At 38.5% G+C, this 16,046-nt stretch overlaps 2 protein-coding genes across 2 annotated transcripts; one reads left to right on the top strand and one right to left on the bottom strand.

Moving 5' to 3' along the window:
- Positions 1 to 4,074: 4,074 nt before the first annotated feature.
- Positions 4,075 to 13,046, bottom strand: LOC142352280 (uncharacterized). Its single transcript, XM_075404781.1, has 3 exons — positions 12,723 to 13,046; positions 11,689 to 11,909; positions 4,075 to 4,363 (listed from the first exon to the last, which is right to left on the bottom strand). Exons 1-3 carry the CDS (start codon positions 12,787 to 12,789, stop codon positions 4,163 to 4,165), a joined length of 489 nt encoding a protein of 162 aa, XP_075260896.1. The 5' UTR covers positions 12,790 to 13,046; the 3' UTR covers positions 4,075 to 4,162.
- A 456-nt stretch (positions 13,047 to 13,502) lies between these two features.
- On the top strand, positions 13,503 to 14,097 carry LOC142351763 (chromosome transmission fidelity protein 8 homolog). The gene has a single exon (XM_075403910.1). The coding sequence runs from the start codon at positions 13,549 to 13,551 to the stop codon at positions 14,005 to 14,007; it is 459 nt and encodes a 152-aa protein (XP_075260025.1). The 5' UTR covers positions 13,503 to 13,548; the 3' UTR covers positions 14,008 to 14,097.
- The last annotated feature ends 1,949 nt before the right edge of the window (positions 14,098 to 16,046 follow it).

Below are 16,046 nucleotides of genomic sequence, written 5' to 3'. Positions count from 1 at the left end.
ATTTACCAAAACTTTTTTAAATAGAAAAATTATGAGTGGATCTTGAGCTCAAAACCAAAAAAATGAACACGACACCAAAAGGAAAAAAAGAAAAAGAACGTTTTGAGGTCAAGACCAAAAATTTGAATAGGTCTTGAGTCCAAGAGCACAAAAATTGATAAATTATGAGAAGCAAAAAAATTTTTCATTCAATAAAGCAGGCAACGACACCCCAAAAACCGGTGAACAAGAATACTACATGCCAGAGTTGTGGGATACATCCGAGATTTCCCCTTGAGCATAGCGATTTGAACCCTGTCTATCTCGAACTCGGAAGGTGCCCACGGAACTCATTAGGCAACCAAAGAAGGAATGGGCAAACTAAGCACAGTGTGTGAAGGGCTAAGACATGGTCTAAGAGAAGCCGCCGTCAGAAGTGACAAATAGGAAAAGCATCAATTTTATTCAAACAGAATTTGGCTGAATTTGAATTCAATCCTGCAAGGAAGAGGGAAGCCTCAAATATACTGAAGAAAAGGAAAAAATCTTGCAGTCAGAGCTTCAGCAAATAGAGTATTGCCACCAATATTTGGCCAACGAATCTCGAAAAAGACATACTGTTATTGACAGACAAAAGAAATCATTGAAAAACGAGAAAACCGAAACAAAGGTGACTGAAAATTGTCTTTTCGAGAAACGAAACAAAAATTTAATCAATCGGCCTGCTACGCTGTATGAGATCTTGTTGGTGAAGAGTTATGCATCTTAAGAACAAATCCAGACAAATTTCAACCAGATGAGCCTATTGACTCACCCTGATGCTGGGGGAGACGAGGAGTCCTTCAAGACCATCAATTTGGCCTACGAAATTCTGTCAAATGATGTAGCGGGAGAAGCGTACAACAATTTCAAGTTGAACCAGCCGAGAACGTTTTGAAAGACAAAAACTGACAATGAGACTTTTATAAGAAATGGACGAACTTTTTATGTCAAATTTTCAAGTATGAAGAGTTTTATGAAAAAATTTTTTGGTTTGTTGTTGAATGAGTGGTGCTCTTATTAAGTGGGTGGAGTGTGTCTTAAGTATAAAATACAGTACCAACAACATTGGACTTCAAGGTCAAATATTTAGTTTAAAGTTTAATTTAATACCTGATTTATTGCTGACACAAGGTTGATAGGTGTCAAGAAGCAAAACAGACAACTCATTAGACAAAGCTCGGGCTTCGAGCAAAGTCAATGAAACTGACATAACAATGTTGTCTGGGTTAATTTACCACTGCGACAGAACTGATATCGGTACTGACCAAAGTAACAATTTTTGCAATCATTGAACACCAATTCCATCAGACGAGCTATCACTCTATTATTGAAACTCACATTAACTGCATAAATCACTTACTAATTTAACTTCTCTAGTAATTTCCCTAGTACATCGCTCAATTAACATACAACAGCAAATTGTGCACGGGCGGCTAATATACAGAAATGTGTCGCAGGGATCACTTTTCATCCATTGGATTGTCCTACGCGGCTTCAGAACAAACCAATTTTCTTTAAAAAAACAAAAAAAATTTTAAGACTACCTGAATTGACAAAAAGTGTTAAAAGTCGATATAAAATTGTTAAATTACTCGAAAGTTTTCGCAACAACTTGCATCATCAGGAGTTTAAAACTTATCAAGTAAAAATTTACAGATATGCATATATACAACAACGTGTCTTGAATATTTATTTACTTTTTCGAATTTTCCCACAATTGTGTTAAAGTGTTAAGATTTTTAAAACTTTTATCATGAGTCTTTTTCCGTATGAGTTTTGAATAGAAGTTTTTCGTTTCGATCCATAATATAACGCTGCTCGTATGGCAATTCGAAAATTTTTGGGTAGAACATTTATTCTGCACTTAATATTTCAGTGATAGTTCCCTACTTTTGTACTCGTCCCGCGTATTCACTTGTGGCTTGCGTCTATTAATGTGTAAAGCTTCTATGGTCATACGTTTTTGGCTATCCTGGCATTGATCAATTATCTTGTTATTCAATGCCGTTAGAGCCCCACAGCATTCCACTACATGTTGAATTGATTTTTTGATACCGGTGAATCGATTTTTTGATACTCAGAAATTCTCGTGGCCTAATATTGGCACGTTTGTCCTACATAGGTGGAACTGCGTCCACGACAACTGAGTTCGTAGACCTCATTGAGACTTCAGATTGCAATCAAAACTAGGGATGGAAGGCAAGTACATGGTTTTCGCGTTGTGAATATGGATGTCAATTCGCACGTTGTTTCCAATTATCACTTAAATTGCAGGCTGATGTTACCTCGATACTGCAGGAAAAAAAATGGTTTAGCATCTTTCGCTGGCAATTTCTGTCCTCTCAGTTTTACCTTTTCGCCTTCTTTTTTCGATGGGGTTTACTTATGATTTTCTATAAAGCATCGTTAATTATCTTGGAAGTCCAACTATCAGGGTATTTATTTCTTAGCCAAATATTTTTGTTTTCCTTCAGAGCTTTGTCAAAATTTTGCCATGTGCTAGTGCTTCTAAAAACGTGGTGATTAGTACCCTCTACAGTCTTCTATTTATGTTGGATTGGTGCACAGCTACAGAAATTCATGACAATTCCTGTACCGGTGGGTTTCTTGTACCACTCGCCACTAATTTCTTTACAGCTATTTACATTGATATTCATGTCTAAAAAGGCTGAATTGCAATTTTCGTTAGCTTTTTCTATTGTGAATTATCTGAATTGATTGTTGAGATCTAAGAAATTGTCAAAAATTACTGCGGGTAGAGATGTGGGCGTTACCAATGACGCACGAAAGACTCTGGAGCAAATAAAACTTAAAAAAAAGAACAAATCCTATCATTAGATGAAAAAAGTTTATACACCAACGTTCCCGTAAAGGAAGACATTAATATTGCCCTAGGATCGCTTTATGCTAGGGACGATAAACCAGACATACCTAGAACAACAATGAAACGTCTGCATGAATTAGCCGTGACCAACGTCCATTTCAAATGCAATGAAAGTTGGTACTGTCAGAAAGACCGGTTGGCAATGGGTGCGTCCTTGGCGGTAATTTTGACAAACCTTTGGATGAAATCGTGGGAGCCACAACTGAAATTACAGACACCTAATTGTTAGACCAAAACACAATCTAGCACTTGTCGTAATTGTGAACACCGTGTGACCGCACGTTCCAGGGGTGTTGAGTGTGAAGTTTGCAATAGATGGTTCCACGCAAAATGTCAGCAAATCAGTAACACAGAATATGATAGCATGGAAGACCAGTTCTAGATGTGCCCATTCTGTCGTGAAAATGATCAGACTGACATTAACTATTCGTCCGAAACTAAAGTTTTTCTAAGATATGTCGACGATATTGTGAGAACAGTTAGAGGTGATAAAAAAGAGCTGTTAGATGCGGTCGATAAGAACATTGAAACCAGCCATCAACACGCGCGACGAATACCGAACACGAGAATTGACACTGAAAGCTTAGTTTGGAATTGAAAATCCAACTTAAAAGACACGTTAAGAAACGAAAATTTAACTTTACAATTGAACAAAACCAAAGTAAGTTTAAAACAGTATATGTAGGTTTTTTTAAAATAAAAAACAGGTCGATATGCATCTGCTACATCAAATCGAAAAGGTATTTTTACTCAGATGTAAATATTTTGTAGATACGATTGTAGATTTGTAAAAATTCGTTTTAAATTTCCTGGAATGATTGATTTTAGTGATTTGCATTTTATTTTCTGGCTTTTCATTTTAGCATTTTGTATTCTTTATAACCTGACGATGAACTCAGAGTTCGAAAACGTTCGTAAGAAAGTTTTAAATTGACAATCCTTTTTTAAATCGTTATCAGTAGATAATTTGTCTTGAAATCTGCGGATTGTACTTGAGCTTTAAAAAATACTTAAAATACTTAAATTTTTAAAGGTGTTATAAGTTAAAAATTATTTACTAAATTAATTACTATGCGTTTTTGCGGTAAATTCAAATATGCTGCTGTGATATTTCATAGTTGATGGCTCACTGTTCCGTCCATAGTTTGGTTTCCGATTAATAAAAAAAAGAAAGAATGAAAAAGTTAAGATTTAATTTGTCATTATTAAACAGTATATCAACATTGGTGACAAGTTTAAGGTTGAATTTTTTGATAGTTATGGCGGTAGGTCAAGTTCAGATGTCTGAGTCTGCAAAAGTGATCGAAATTCTGCGTATGACAATTTGCCGTCTTTATCTTTGTCGCCTTCGTCGATTATTTCAAGCACATCATCTTCTGTGAGGTTCTCACCGAGGCTCATTAGAACGTGCATCAACTCCGCTTTTGTTACAAAACCGTCTCCATTTCGGTCGAAAACCTGTGAAATAATTTCTTAAAATAACTCAATTTAATCTATTGTTTCAACCCCCCGTTCCCCCTGGTTAGTGGACATGACACTTTTACGCCCCTAGGATATACTGTTCTATATACTAACACAAATTTTCAGGCCAAATTTGCATACGATCGCTAGGTTTGAGCTCATTTGAGCTCATTAACTAAAAATATTTTGCGTTTTGGTCTGAACTCTTTCGTCTGTTCAATATCAAGAGGTTTTAAACCTCCTTAATAAAATGATTTTAAATAGCATGCAGTAGAATCTGGTAGAAGTGATTCAACCCCGGTTTATAGATAAAATCATTTTAATGTTGGTTCAATTTTTTTTTTAAATATGAAATCTTCATTTTTGTCAATTATTTCTGAGCACCAAATCCGAACGAGCTCATTAAGACTATACAGCCTGTTTTTTGTCACGTGGAGAGAATGACTTACTCATTCTTCTGGAAAATTAGAGAGTCAACAATATGTGCAGCGTGAACAGTAGTTCTTGGCTATTCGGCTTTTTAGACTTTCAACTTAACCTTGATGGAGGTCCATTTCTGAGAGTAGCTCAGTACCCTGGAAGCTGGCCCATCAACTTGGAGAATGCTGAGACAACTAGCTTCGAAGGTCTCTACATGGAAGAAGAGCTGTGCTGATATTAAGAACTATTCAGAACAAAAATCACTTTCGCACTCTCTCTTTCTTAAGGAAAACAGTTTAAATCTGAGGCTCTGGCATGCAAAGGTGGCGCAAAATTTTAATGCCACGCTTTGAATTGTTGCAGAAAAATTCTACGTTTGATGATGTTCCACAGTTTTCCAGTGGTCAGATGCCTATTACTTTCCACGAACTTCATCCACTGATCTCTTTTGTTTTTGTAATAAAGGTTGAATTTGATCGTTCTTTTCTTTGATTACACTTCCATCTTTTGTTGTGTCACGTTGCAGGATCAACTCTCTTATTTCTTTGGGTACTTTGAGCGTGCTTTCGTCGTCGGCAACCATGAGAAATGTCTAGATTAGAGGCTTTCAGAACAGCTGCCTGGAACACTTTTCACCCTTCTCAACGTTATCCGGAGTTTTGTATTCGGTAAGCAGATCCTCCGACGTTTGAGTGAAGAGGTTCCAGTCTGCTCTTTTGAAGTTGTTTTCCTTTTGCTATTCTCGCAACGAGGAAGGGTCTGAGCAGCTACAAAGACTAGCATGGGATAATGATCACTTAACTGATTGTCGAGAATGTTCCAGGATGCGCAGATTGCAATATCATCTGTCACTGCTGTAATGTCAGGGCATGATTACTTTTCATTTCCATTCAGGTTAGTCCGTAATCATTGAGCACAGCCATGTTACTTTCAGACATCGCGTCTTCACATTCAGTACCTCTTGCGTCTCCAGGCAATTCTGAATGCGATACGGCATTATGGGCATTGGCATCTACGCAGCAAACTCTTGAATACTTGTTGGCTCTTGAATACTTGTTTTGGGTGGACATTTACATTCGGAGGAAGATAGTAGTTGATCGTTCGAAGCGTTTCCTTTCCATGAAGGTCCACTACCAGCATTTCAAGATCATCTTCAGTGGTAATCACACTGTACTCGAGATCTTTTCTTAACACGGTGCTTACTCTTCCCCCATTCTGGTTTCTTTCCTTCCAAATGACGTTGTATCCATCAAAAGCTATCTGCGACTTTTGAGGGATTTTGATCTCCTGTAGAAGAGCTATGTCAATATTGTTGTCTTTGTGAATGATCGCTAATTCTTCCTTATTCAGTTGATGTTTAGTTGTAGAATATTCAACGTTGTTAAAGAAGTCTTGGTTGGTTTGTCTTTGCACTTTTGACAGAACCGTGATCTAGGTTGATCGATAATTAGTCAACGCAGCTGTAGTGACGCCTTATCTTGCACTTGACACATTCGATGGCAGAGTGAGTTACGTGCAATCCTCATGCTCCACATGGCCATTTGCTCGTTGTTGAACATATGACAGGACTATGGTTGCTTTGACTTTGTGTCTCAGATGCATTTGAAGTGAAACAATGTTCTGCATATTACACATTCAATCCATCCTTTGCTGGCATTCTTCCCGCAAATACCACATGGCCATCTAGTGTCTGGTACGTGATTAGATTCTATGCCAGCAATGAGAAAAAGAGTTCTGATCAGCGTCGCTGGCATGGGCTGATCCAGGAACAACAACCCACCGGCGGATTTCCGTATTGGCTGTCTCGAAGTCTGGAAAGATCCAGGATGTATTTGTCTCCGTTTGGTCCGTCGATCCTCGTAAGTTTCCTCGAGTCCTGGCTGTGCGTAGAACCAGGAGACATTGAAAGGTCTCCTGGTTCCCTGGCAATGTCTTCGATACAGTGAATCTCAACCTACTTACGGAATCCATACTGAAGTCCAATCTACCATACTCAATCAAGAAGTGGGTCTCAGGATACCTCACTGGAAGAGAACAAAAAACGAATTTCGATGAAATTATGTCTCGAAAGGAAAAGCTGAGAAGCGGGGGTACCTCAAGGAGGTGTGATCTCCTCTTTCTTCTGCTCGTATCTGAAAGATATGCCTCAGTCGCGACGCAATGTTAAAGTTGTCTGTTTCGCTGATGACATAACTGTCTACTGTTCTCACCTCTACTACATAGAAGCTGTCAAAAATATCAATGGATACTTTAATGATCTGAATGCCTTCTTGCACAGAAAAAGTTTGTTTCCTCGGCCTCGGAGTGCTCTGCCATTCTACTATCCTTCTCCCACTCAGATTTGAAACAGCAGCGCACGTTGTTGAATGTAATGGTGGAATCAAGTGTGAAGATCTTTGGCGGTCCCCCGAAGAATCGGTCTCGAGGCTTGGAGAAATCCTGGCCTAAACAACAACAGAAAAATTCTACCGAAAATAACCTGTAATTATATGGAGACATGAATATATCAACAATCAACTGGGATTTCATTGACACATCCGGCGATGAAGAGAGCAATACCAGAGGTGGTAGAGCAGTCTTTAGATTTCCCATCTTGCTGAATGAACATACTGGACATAGTATTGCACAAGAACTGCAATCTTTCCTCAAATGGATTGTGAATTATATATATCTTTGATTGCTCCGATCATATGCCGGCACGAGTAAAAGTTAAATGTGAGTGAGCACTTTCAACCAAAAGCAATAATTGATAACAACAGAAGTTATGTGGAACGCAGATTACGACGCAATCTTTGATCAAATGAAGAAAAGTCCATTTAAGCCTCCGTGTTGCACCAACATTGACAAACAGTATGGCGAACTAGAGCAGTATCTAGAAATTCAAAATTGTGTACCCCGAATGTCATGGCACAGACAGCAGTTAGCCTGTTCTACTGTTCTCACCTCTACTACATAGAAGCTGTCAAAAATATCAATGGATACTTTAATGATCTGAATGCCTTCTTGCACAGAAAAAGTTTGTTTCCTCGGCCTCGGAGTGCTCTGCCATTCTACTATCCTTCTCCCACTCAGATTTGAAACAGCAGCGCACGTTGTTGAATGTAATGGTGGAATCAAGTGTGAAGATCTTTGGCGGTCCCCCGAAGAATCGGTCTCGAGGCTTGGAGAAATCCTGGCCTAAACAACAACAGAAAAATTCTACCGAAAATAACCTGTAATTATATGGAGACATGAATATATCAACAATCAACTGGGATTTCATTGACACATCCGGCGATGAAGAGAGCAATACCAGAGGTGGTAGAGCAGTCTTTAGATTTCCCATCTTGCTGAATGAACATACTGGACATAGTATTGCACAAGAACTGCAATCTTACCTCAAATGGATTGTGAATTATATATATCTTTGATTGCTCCGATCATATGCCGGCACGAGTAAAAGTTAAATGTGAGTGAGCACTTTCAACCAAAAGCAACAATTGATAACAACAGAAGTTATGTGGAACGCAGATTACGACGCAATCTTTGATCAAATGAAGAAAAGTCCATTTAAGCCTCCGTGTTGCACCAACATTGACAAACAGTATGGCGAACTAGAGCAGTATCTAGAAATTCAAAATTGTGTACCCCGAATGTCATGGCACAGACAGCAGTTAGCACCCTGGATCAAGCCATCGACTTCCAAATAGTGAAGTCCAATCTACCATACTCAATCAAGAAGTGGGTCTCAGGATACCTCACTGGAAGAGAACAAAAAACGAATTTCGATGAAATTATGTCTCGAAAGGAAAAGCTGAGAAGCGGGGGTACCTCAAGGAGGTGTGATCTCACCTCTTTCTTCTGCTCGTATCTGAAAGATATGCCTCAGTCGCGACGCAATGTTAAAGTTGTCTGTTTCGCTGATGACATAACTGTCTACTGTTCTCACCTCTACTACATAGAAGCTGTCAAAAATATCAATGGATACTTTAATGATCTGAATGCCTTCTTGCACAGAAAAAGTTTGTTTCCTCGGCCTCGGAGTGCTCTGCCATTCTACTATCCTTCTCCCACTCAGATTTGAAAGAAGATTTAGATGTTGTTCTGGGGCGGACTGGATAAAAACAGTCAATGATCTTACACTGCTTGGAATTAAGATTCATAACTGGCTGACCTTTAAAAATAATGTAACAGAACAGATTGAAAGAGCCTCGAAGAGAAATAATATCCTGCGATCCCTGACATCAAAATCATGCGGTCTGCAGAAAGAACAACTAACGACTGTTTACAAAGCCATTACTCGTTCCACCTTCAACTACGCTGCACCTTGCTGGTCTTTGAATGTTTTCAAACCGAATTGGAATAAACTTGAAAGTAAACAAAACATTGAGAGTTATAACTGGATGTACAAAAATGACCCAAATTGACCGTCTTCGCCGCGAAACGAGAATTCTTCCCGTAGAAAATCATTGCAAGCTCTTGACAGCCCAGTTTGCAGCGTCAATTCATGACCCCAAACACCATTAATTATCAACTGACAAAACCCGCCTATAAAAGGAAGTGAACGCTTTTTACTTTAGCGCGAAATTGTGAAGAAACGTACAAAGTTGACTTGAAAATTCCAAAAGCGCAAAAGATCCTACACAACCAAATTTGTGGAATCTACGATGAGAACCAGTGAATCCAACAAATTACATCACGCCATTCGCAGAGTGACCCCCGAAGAAGTTGACAGAGGCGAGGCAGGAATCTCTCGAAAAGAAACAGTATTCCTCTCTCAAATGAGGTCTTCTCACTGCCCTCTGTTAGGAGACTTCAAAAACAAAATCAACAGCGACGAACCAGATACTTGCAGGAAATGTTATAAAGACCGTGAAACAGCAGCGCACGTTGTTGAATGTAATGGTGGAATCAAGTGTGAAGATCTTTGGCGGTTCCCCGAAGAATCGGTCTCGAGGCTTGGAGAAATCCTGGCCTAAACAACAACAGAAAAATTCTACCGAAAATAACCTGTAATTATATGGAGACATGAATATATCAACAATCAACTGGGATTTCATTGACACATCCGGCGATGAAGAGAGCAATACCAGAGGTGGTAGAGCAGGCTTTAGATTTCCCATCTTGCTGAATGAACATACTGGACATAGTATTGCACAAGAACTGCAATCTTTCCTCAAATGGATTGTGAATTATATATATCTTTGATTGCTCCGATCATATGCCGGCACGAGTAAAAGTTAAATGTGAGTGAGCACTTTCAACCAAAAGCAACAATTGATAACAACAGAAGTTATGTGGAACGCAGATTACGACGCAATCTTTGATCAAATGAAGAAAAGTCCATTTAAGCCTCCGTGTTGCACCAACATTGACAAACAGTATGGCGAACTAGAGCAGTATCTAGAAATTCAAAATTGTGTACCCCGAATGTCATGGCACAGACAGCAGTTAGCACCCTGGATCAAGCCATCGACTTCCAAATAGAGCAAGCGCCTTAAAGCTCAACAAAAACTTACGCGAGAAACTCCCATCATACCGAAGATAGAAGTGACTCCATTGGAGAATCTGGTGCTTCAGAACTGCGAATAGGACAGATTAGAATATCAGGAAGATTTACTTGGAACGAGAAACAGAAAAAATTTACAAACACCTCAGGTTCTTCCGAAACACATACAGCACGGAGACCAAACCGCAATTGCAGACCATGAAAATGTCTCTTTTTAATGAATTCATGCAATCAGTTTTCTTCCATGGAAAAGTTTGATGTTGGTGAAATCAGCAACCCTAACCCTGAATTAACAAACTGCAGCATTGGTCTGGTAGAGAACTACAGTCCATTTTCATTTTGGTATTTTGAGAGGAAAGTTTTGGAAGTGTTTGTACGAAGCCTTCTATCAATTTTTCTCAATCTACCTATCCAAATAACGGCAAGGTTTCGTGGAAAGATCTGTCTTTTAAATATACTTTTTTTCCAAATTATTAATGAAGCTCTTGACAACAACTCCAGTGACAATTTGGCTTTCTACACGGACTGCAACGCCGTTTGACCGTGTTCCCCCAATACGAATTGCTAAGGAAAATGAGTGCGATGGGTGTTGGAGTTTGCCTCCTTGAAATTCTGTACCATTATCTGAAAGACAACCCAGTTTGTACGTATAGGAAGTGCTTGTTCGAACAATCTCAATATTACAGGTGGAGTACCCCAAGCCTATTTTGGGGCCTGTTCTTTTTTGTATGATTATCAACGATCTGATGGACGCCCTAAAGTTTTACGATCCCTACATCTTGGCTGACGATTTGAAGAATTTAGCTGTTGCTTTTTTGATTGCTTTCAAACTTTACGCAGTATTTTAGATCCTGTTAGTTTTCGTGCCATTTTTTGAGAACGTACTGATTTGACGTTTATTGGGTCTTTTTCAATATTGAATTATTGATTTTTGTTCTATCTACGCGGCTATTTTCTAACTGGAAGGTTTTGCGCTCAGTTTACGTAGTCTATATTGAAATTTAAATCTTTTCCGTTTTTGCCCCCCCCCCCACAGCTTAGTGGGTGCATTTGCACCCCACGACCCACGTGCCATATTTTTACATAATGATTTACTATTAATGGCACGTGCTCTGTAACTGGGGAGCAAAACGTACTGGGGGGGGGGGGGGGGGCACAAACGGAAAAGATCCTGAAATTTATACTTGCTGACCTTTGTTTGGGAGAAAAGCTAGCCGTGTTTGAGCGCTTGATGATGGTTTGTGGGGACTAATTAACAAGAGCTAGGAGTAGCCTTAGCAGTCCAGATATATCCCATCAAGTGTCTCAAACTTGTGGACATATTTACCCTGTGGGGGGGGGGGGGGGTGGCTGAAACTGCCCAATAATCTGATTTTAATAATTCATAATTAATTGCTACTTTTTGTCCAATCACCTTAAATGCGATTGCAATGTCGTCGGTCCTGTCGTCTTTTCCGTCAATGGCCGAGGGGTTCTTCTTGACCATCATTTCAAGGAATTCGTTAAATTCCACCATCCCGTTTCCATCAATGTCGATTTCTTCAATGAATTCCTTCAGTTCCTGGCTGCTCATAGGCTGTCCTAATTGTGCCATCATTTTTCCCAGTTCTTCCTCCGATATTGCGCCATCGCCGTCTAAATATTAAAATTTTTATTAAAAAATTATGTCACGTAATGGAATAACTATGCATTCCCTTGCAATATTTCATGCAAGTTTTTTGTAAGATTTTAAATTTTTTCATCATTCGGGTGTGCATGTTTTTAAATTGAACTATGACCTTTGAACTCCGTTCATTAATTATTGTGGTTAATAATATTATGTTCCCTGTGTCCGCTATTCGTCTGCGTAAATTGGTTCTGATTAACGAATTGATGTTATTCATATTTTGGATATTTTCCGTTTGTGCCCCCCAGCTTAGTGGGCGCATATTATTTGCACTCCGAGACGCACGTGCCATATTTTTACATACTGATTTACTATGTAATGGCACGTACTCTGTAACTGGGGGGCGCATAACGTACTGGGGGGGGGGGGACACAAACGGAAAAGATCCCATATTTTAACAGTTAACAATTTCTGATTGGGATCTTTTCCGTTTGTGCCCCCCCCCCCCTAGTACGTTATGCCCCCCCCCCCCCCCCCCGTTACAGAGCACGTGTCATTACACAGAAAATCATTGTAAAATTATGACACGTGCGTCTGGGGGATGCAATTAATATGCACCCACTAAGCCTTTGCACAAACAGAAAAGATCTTGTTTTTCTCTACATGTGAAACTGAAAACTTTTGCGGGAGTCAATCTCGAAAGCATTTGTCGTTCATGCGTAAACGTAGCTGTGACTGTGGCCTTTTTGATTGCTTTCAGGTGAACCCAAAGTAAGGTGACATAAAAGCAAGCCGAAGGTTATGTAATAGTTATGTAATCTTTCAGAGATTATTTTGCTTACCTTGGTCAAAAAGGTTGAAGGCAGAACGGTATTGCGCAATTTGCTCATCGCTAAATTGCATCGACATTTTTGCAATCGGATCTAGCTTGATTTTCTGGTCTGTAAATAAAGGTAGCTCCTTAAACAAATATTTTAGTGTTTAATAACTTGAAGTATTATTCGTGTTCGTCTAATATATGAGCCGTAATGTAATATAAGCTTCTTTTAAACAATCACACTGTGCGTGTAAAGAAAGATTTATTGAATTTATGCGTTTTTTCTTTAACCAGTTATAGAAAGGCATTAAACATACACCTTTGCTATTATTGTACACAGCTGTACTTTATATGATTTGTACACACGTGTGACTACAATTTAACTTCAGTTATTCTTGTTATATCTGGATAAGATCTTGCAAAGGTCTGATCAGGTTTTATCATGAATTCTTGGTTTCTCAAGTTTTTTTTGACAAAATATTTCAATTATCGTGTAAAGAAAGAAAATTAATTTCTCCCCTTCAAATAATATCAATTTAAATATAAATACAAATACTACAATTAAGGAGAGGGTAGACAAAGGGGGCGGTATTGAACCACCTAGTATCTGCCCTGTGTTAAATGATGATATAATTTTTTAAACTTTATTCTGAAATAAAAAGAAAAAATTCCCCTTTCCGATGTGGCGAAAATGTCAAAATATTTTGTTTAGTTCTGAAGATCTCACATGTCTTAATAATTGTATCAACTTTTTCACTCGAAAATTAATTGCGTATTTTGTAGAATTTTAATGTGTTTCAGATAAGATAATGAATTGAGGTCAATTTAAAGCATCTTTTGCGCCTTGAAACATGCCGAATGTCATCCTCAGAGGTCCATCAACAATCGCCGAAGACGTTTACGATTCCCAAAATACGCCAAATGTCAAGACATGGGTTCTAATTGAACTTCAAGGCGAGTTAATGAATCTCGACACTTTGAACGAACTATCAATCGAATCGGTCGAAAACAACAAAGAAAATGAATTTGAAAACAAAGGTGTGAAGAAAAAGAAACATTTCAACCTCGTGGGTGATTTACACTTTGATTCGGTTAGCGGAAACCCGTTATTAATTGTGGGTCATCATTTGCTGACAGGAAAGCGTGAAAAACTGATGAAACCCTATGTGGCCATGCGGAAAAGAAAAACCCAAAAAAGTAACAAGGAGAAATGTGACGATGTAGTTTATGAAGTGTACGCTATAGCTCGTGAAAAACTTCTATTTAATCAGAGGCCGAAACCGATTATTGCTTCAAGTAATGTTAGTTAGCGATATTGCAACGTAATGAGTGATTTAGAATTTTGTTGTCATGAATTATATTGATTTTGTGCTTTGTTTTCAATTCATCGATGAAATTTATTAGCTGTTTTGTTTAAGTTGCAGTGTGTTAAAAAGGAGATTTTGAGTTCGGGAAATTCTGATCCTTGGCTAGGGTTTTCAGTATTCGCTAAGTCCGTTTCTGAAGTCTCTGGCCACCCTGGTGTTCAATATGGTAATCAAACCTTCATTAATAGCGTGAGTTTCATTAGTCCTTCAAAATGAATGATTTTGAATAGTGCTTCACCGAATATTTCAAGATACATTCAATTCAATGTGAAAGATAAAGTCGAGAGAAACGAGATAAAACCCTGGTCATTATAACATATAGAATTTCTTATTCATTTGGGTTTGAAAAAATTGAAGTTTCTGCTTTTCCTATTGTGAATATTAGTCAGTTTATTTTTGAACAGCAATAATTTTAATTGCTATCGAACGAAGTTTGAAACAATTATCGTAAAAGTGCTGGTATTTTTAATGCACAATTTTTGACTTTTTTGACTTTTCGGGCGACTTTTACGCCTTTGACTTATTCGTTTTGCGTGATCTAAATTTTTCCCTCATTCACAAGTGTCAGCAGCTGAACTCGTAGCGGAAGCGCACTGCTAAATGTCAAATGAAAAACGCGACAAATTTGATGTATTTTTCCTTTTTAAATTTTATTAGTGGTTATAGTGGTATATAATAACCTCTAATGACGTCATTTGAAGCCCCCTTTAGTTAATTTGGGTACCCCCCCCCCCACTCCAGACTCAACAGGCAATGGATTCGAGCTCGAATAGTCTATCGAGAGTTTCTTCTGGCGTTAGTGGGTTATGTTAGTGGGCGTTAGTCAGACGCTCATTTCACTCTTTAAAACAGTTGCTCTTTCGCTTTGCTTTGACCTTAAAGAATTCTTGTTAAAAACGCTAGAATCTAAGCATTATTAACGCATCTCTAAGCTATTAACAGCTCTCAAGTCACACAGTAAAGCAATATTATCGTATAGTAAACAAAAACGATTGATGAAAACAGTATTCCTCTCTAAACAAGCAAGATTTTTACCAACTCTATGTTAAAACTTTAAAAAAAAATGGGACGAAAAGGAGAAATTTATAGAGGAAACAATTACAAATTTTACCAAGATGATGGAGTCCGGTTTTTATATGGCTATTCCCTAACTAGTAGGGGGTGAGACAGTACAAAGTGAGCTTACAATTCAAAAAGAATCCAAACAATAGGCAAACGAATTGGTTCGCGAATTCCCAAAAAAGTACTGGCACCAGAATTCGATAATCTTGTGATTGGCAGTAGCATAATAGGCAAGCTTGAAATTGACAAATCCATTCCAATCGACTGCGCAATTCATGCTCATCGAGGGTCCACTACCAACGAGAAAATTAAAGCTCTGAGCAAATATGACCCGAAAAAAAATTGAAATTCAGTAATTCAGTACGGTACTTCAGTGAATTTGGTTACTCCCCCCCACTCCAGACTGAACAGGCTGCAATAGATCCGAGCTGCAATAGTCTATCGAGAGTTTCTTCTGGCGTTAGTGGGTTTTGATTCTAATATGTTGCGTGGCTTAATTAATTTAAAAATCGGAATATTATGATAAGAGGGTAGATAAGATGGAGATAAGGGTAATTTTTATTTTGACCTTATTGCTGAAGTTGATGGACACGCTAGCTACAACCTAAGCCAACCCTTCCCCCTTTGGTTCAAAACTAATCTGCCTGACGGTAGTTGGCTATGGAGCCAGGATATAGAGCCGAACGGGCGCAGAGCCGAGTTAGAAAAAAATCAGAGCCGAATACTTCAATTTGACTGGCCAATTAATCTGATTGGTTTATATCAAAATACAACACATTTAAGAAATTGCGAATTATTTAGTTATCGTCACTTGATTATCTGTGGTGTGCTGTCGAGTTGCGTTCGACTCTGGCTCTACGTTATCGGTGGTCACAATCCCCGCTCCAGCCTGAAGAGGGCTCTTAACGCGTACAGAACTT

Source organism: Convolutriloba macropyga, chromosome 13, assembly GCF_964194025.1.
Source record: "Convolutriloba macropyga chromosome 13, txConMacr16.3, whole genome shotgun sequence".
NCBI lineage: Eukaryota > Metazoa > Xenacoelomorpha > Acoela > Convolutidae > Convolutriloba > Convolutriloba macropyga.
The sequence above is the reverse complement of the archived record's forward strand: the minus strand, read 5'-3'. Positions and strand labels throughout refer to the sequence as shown.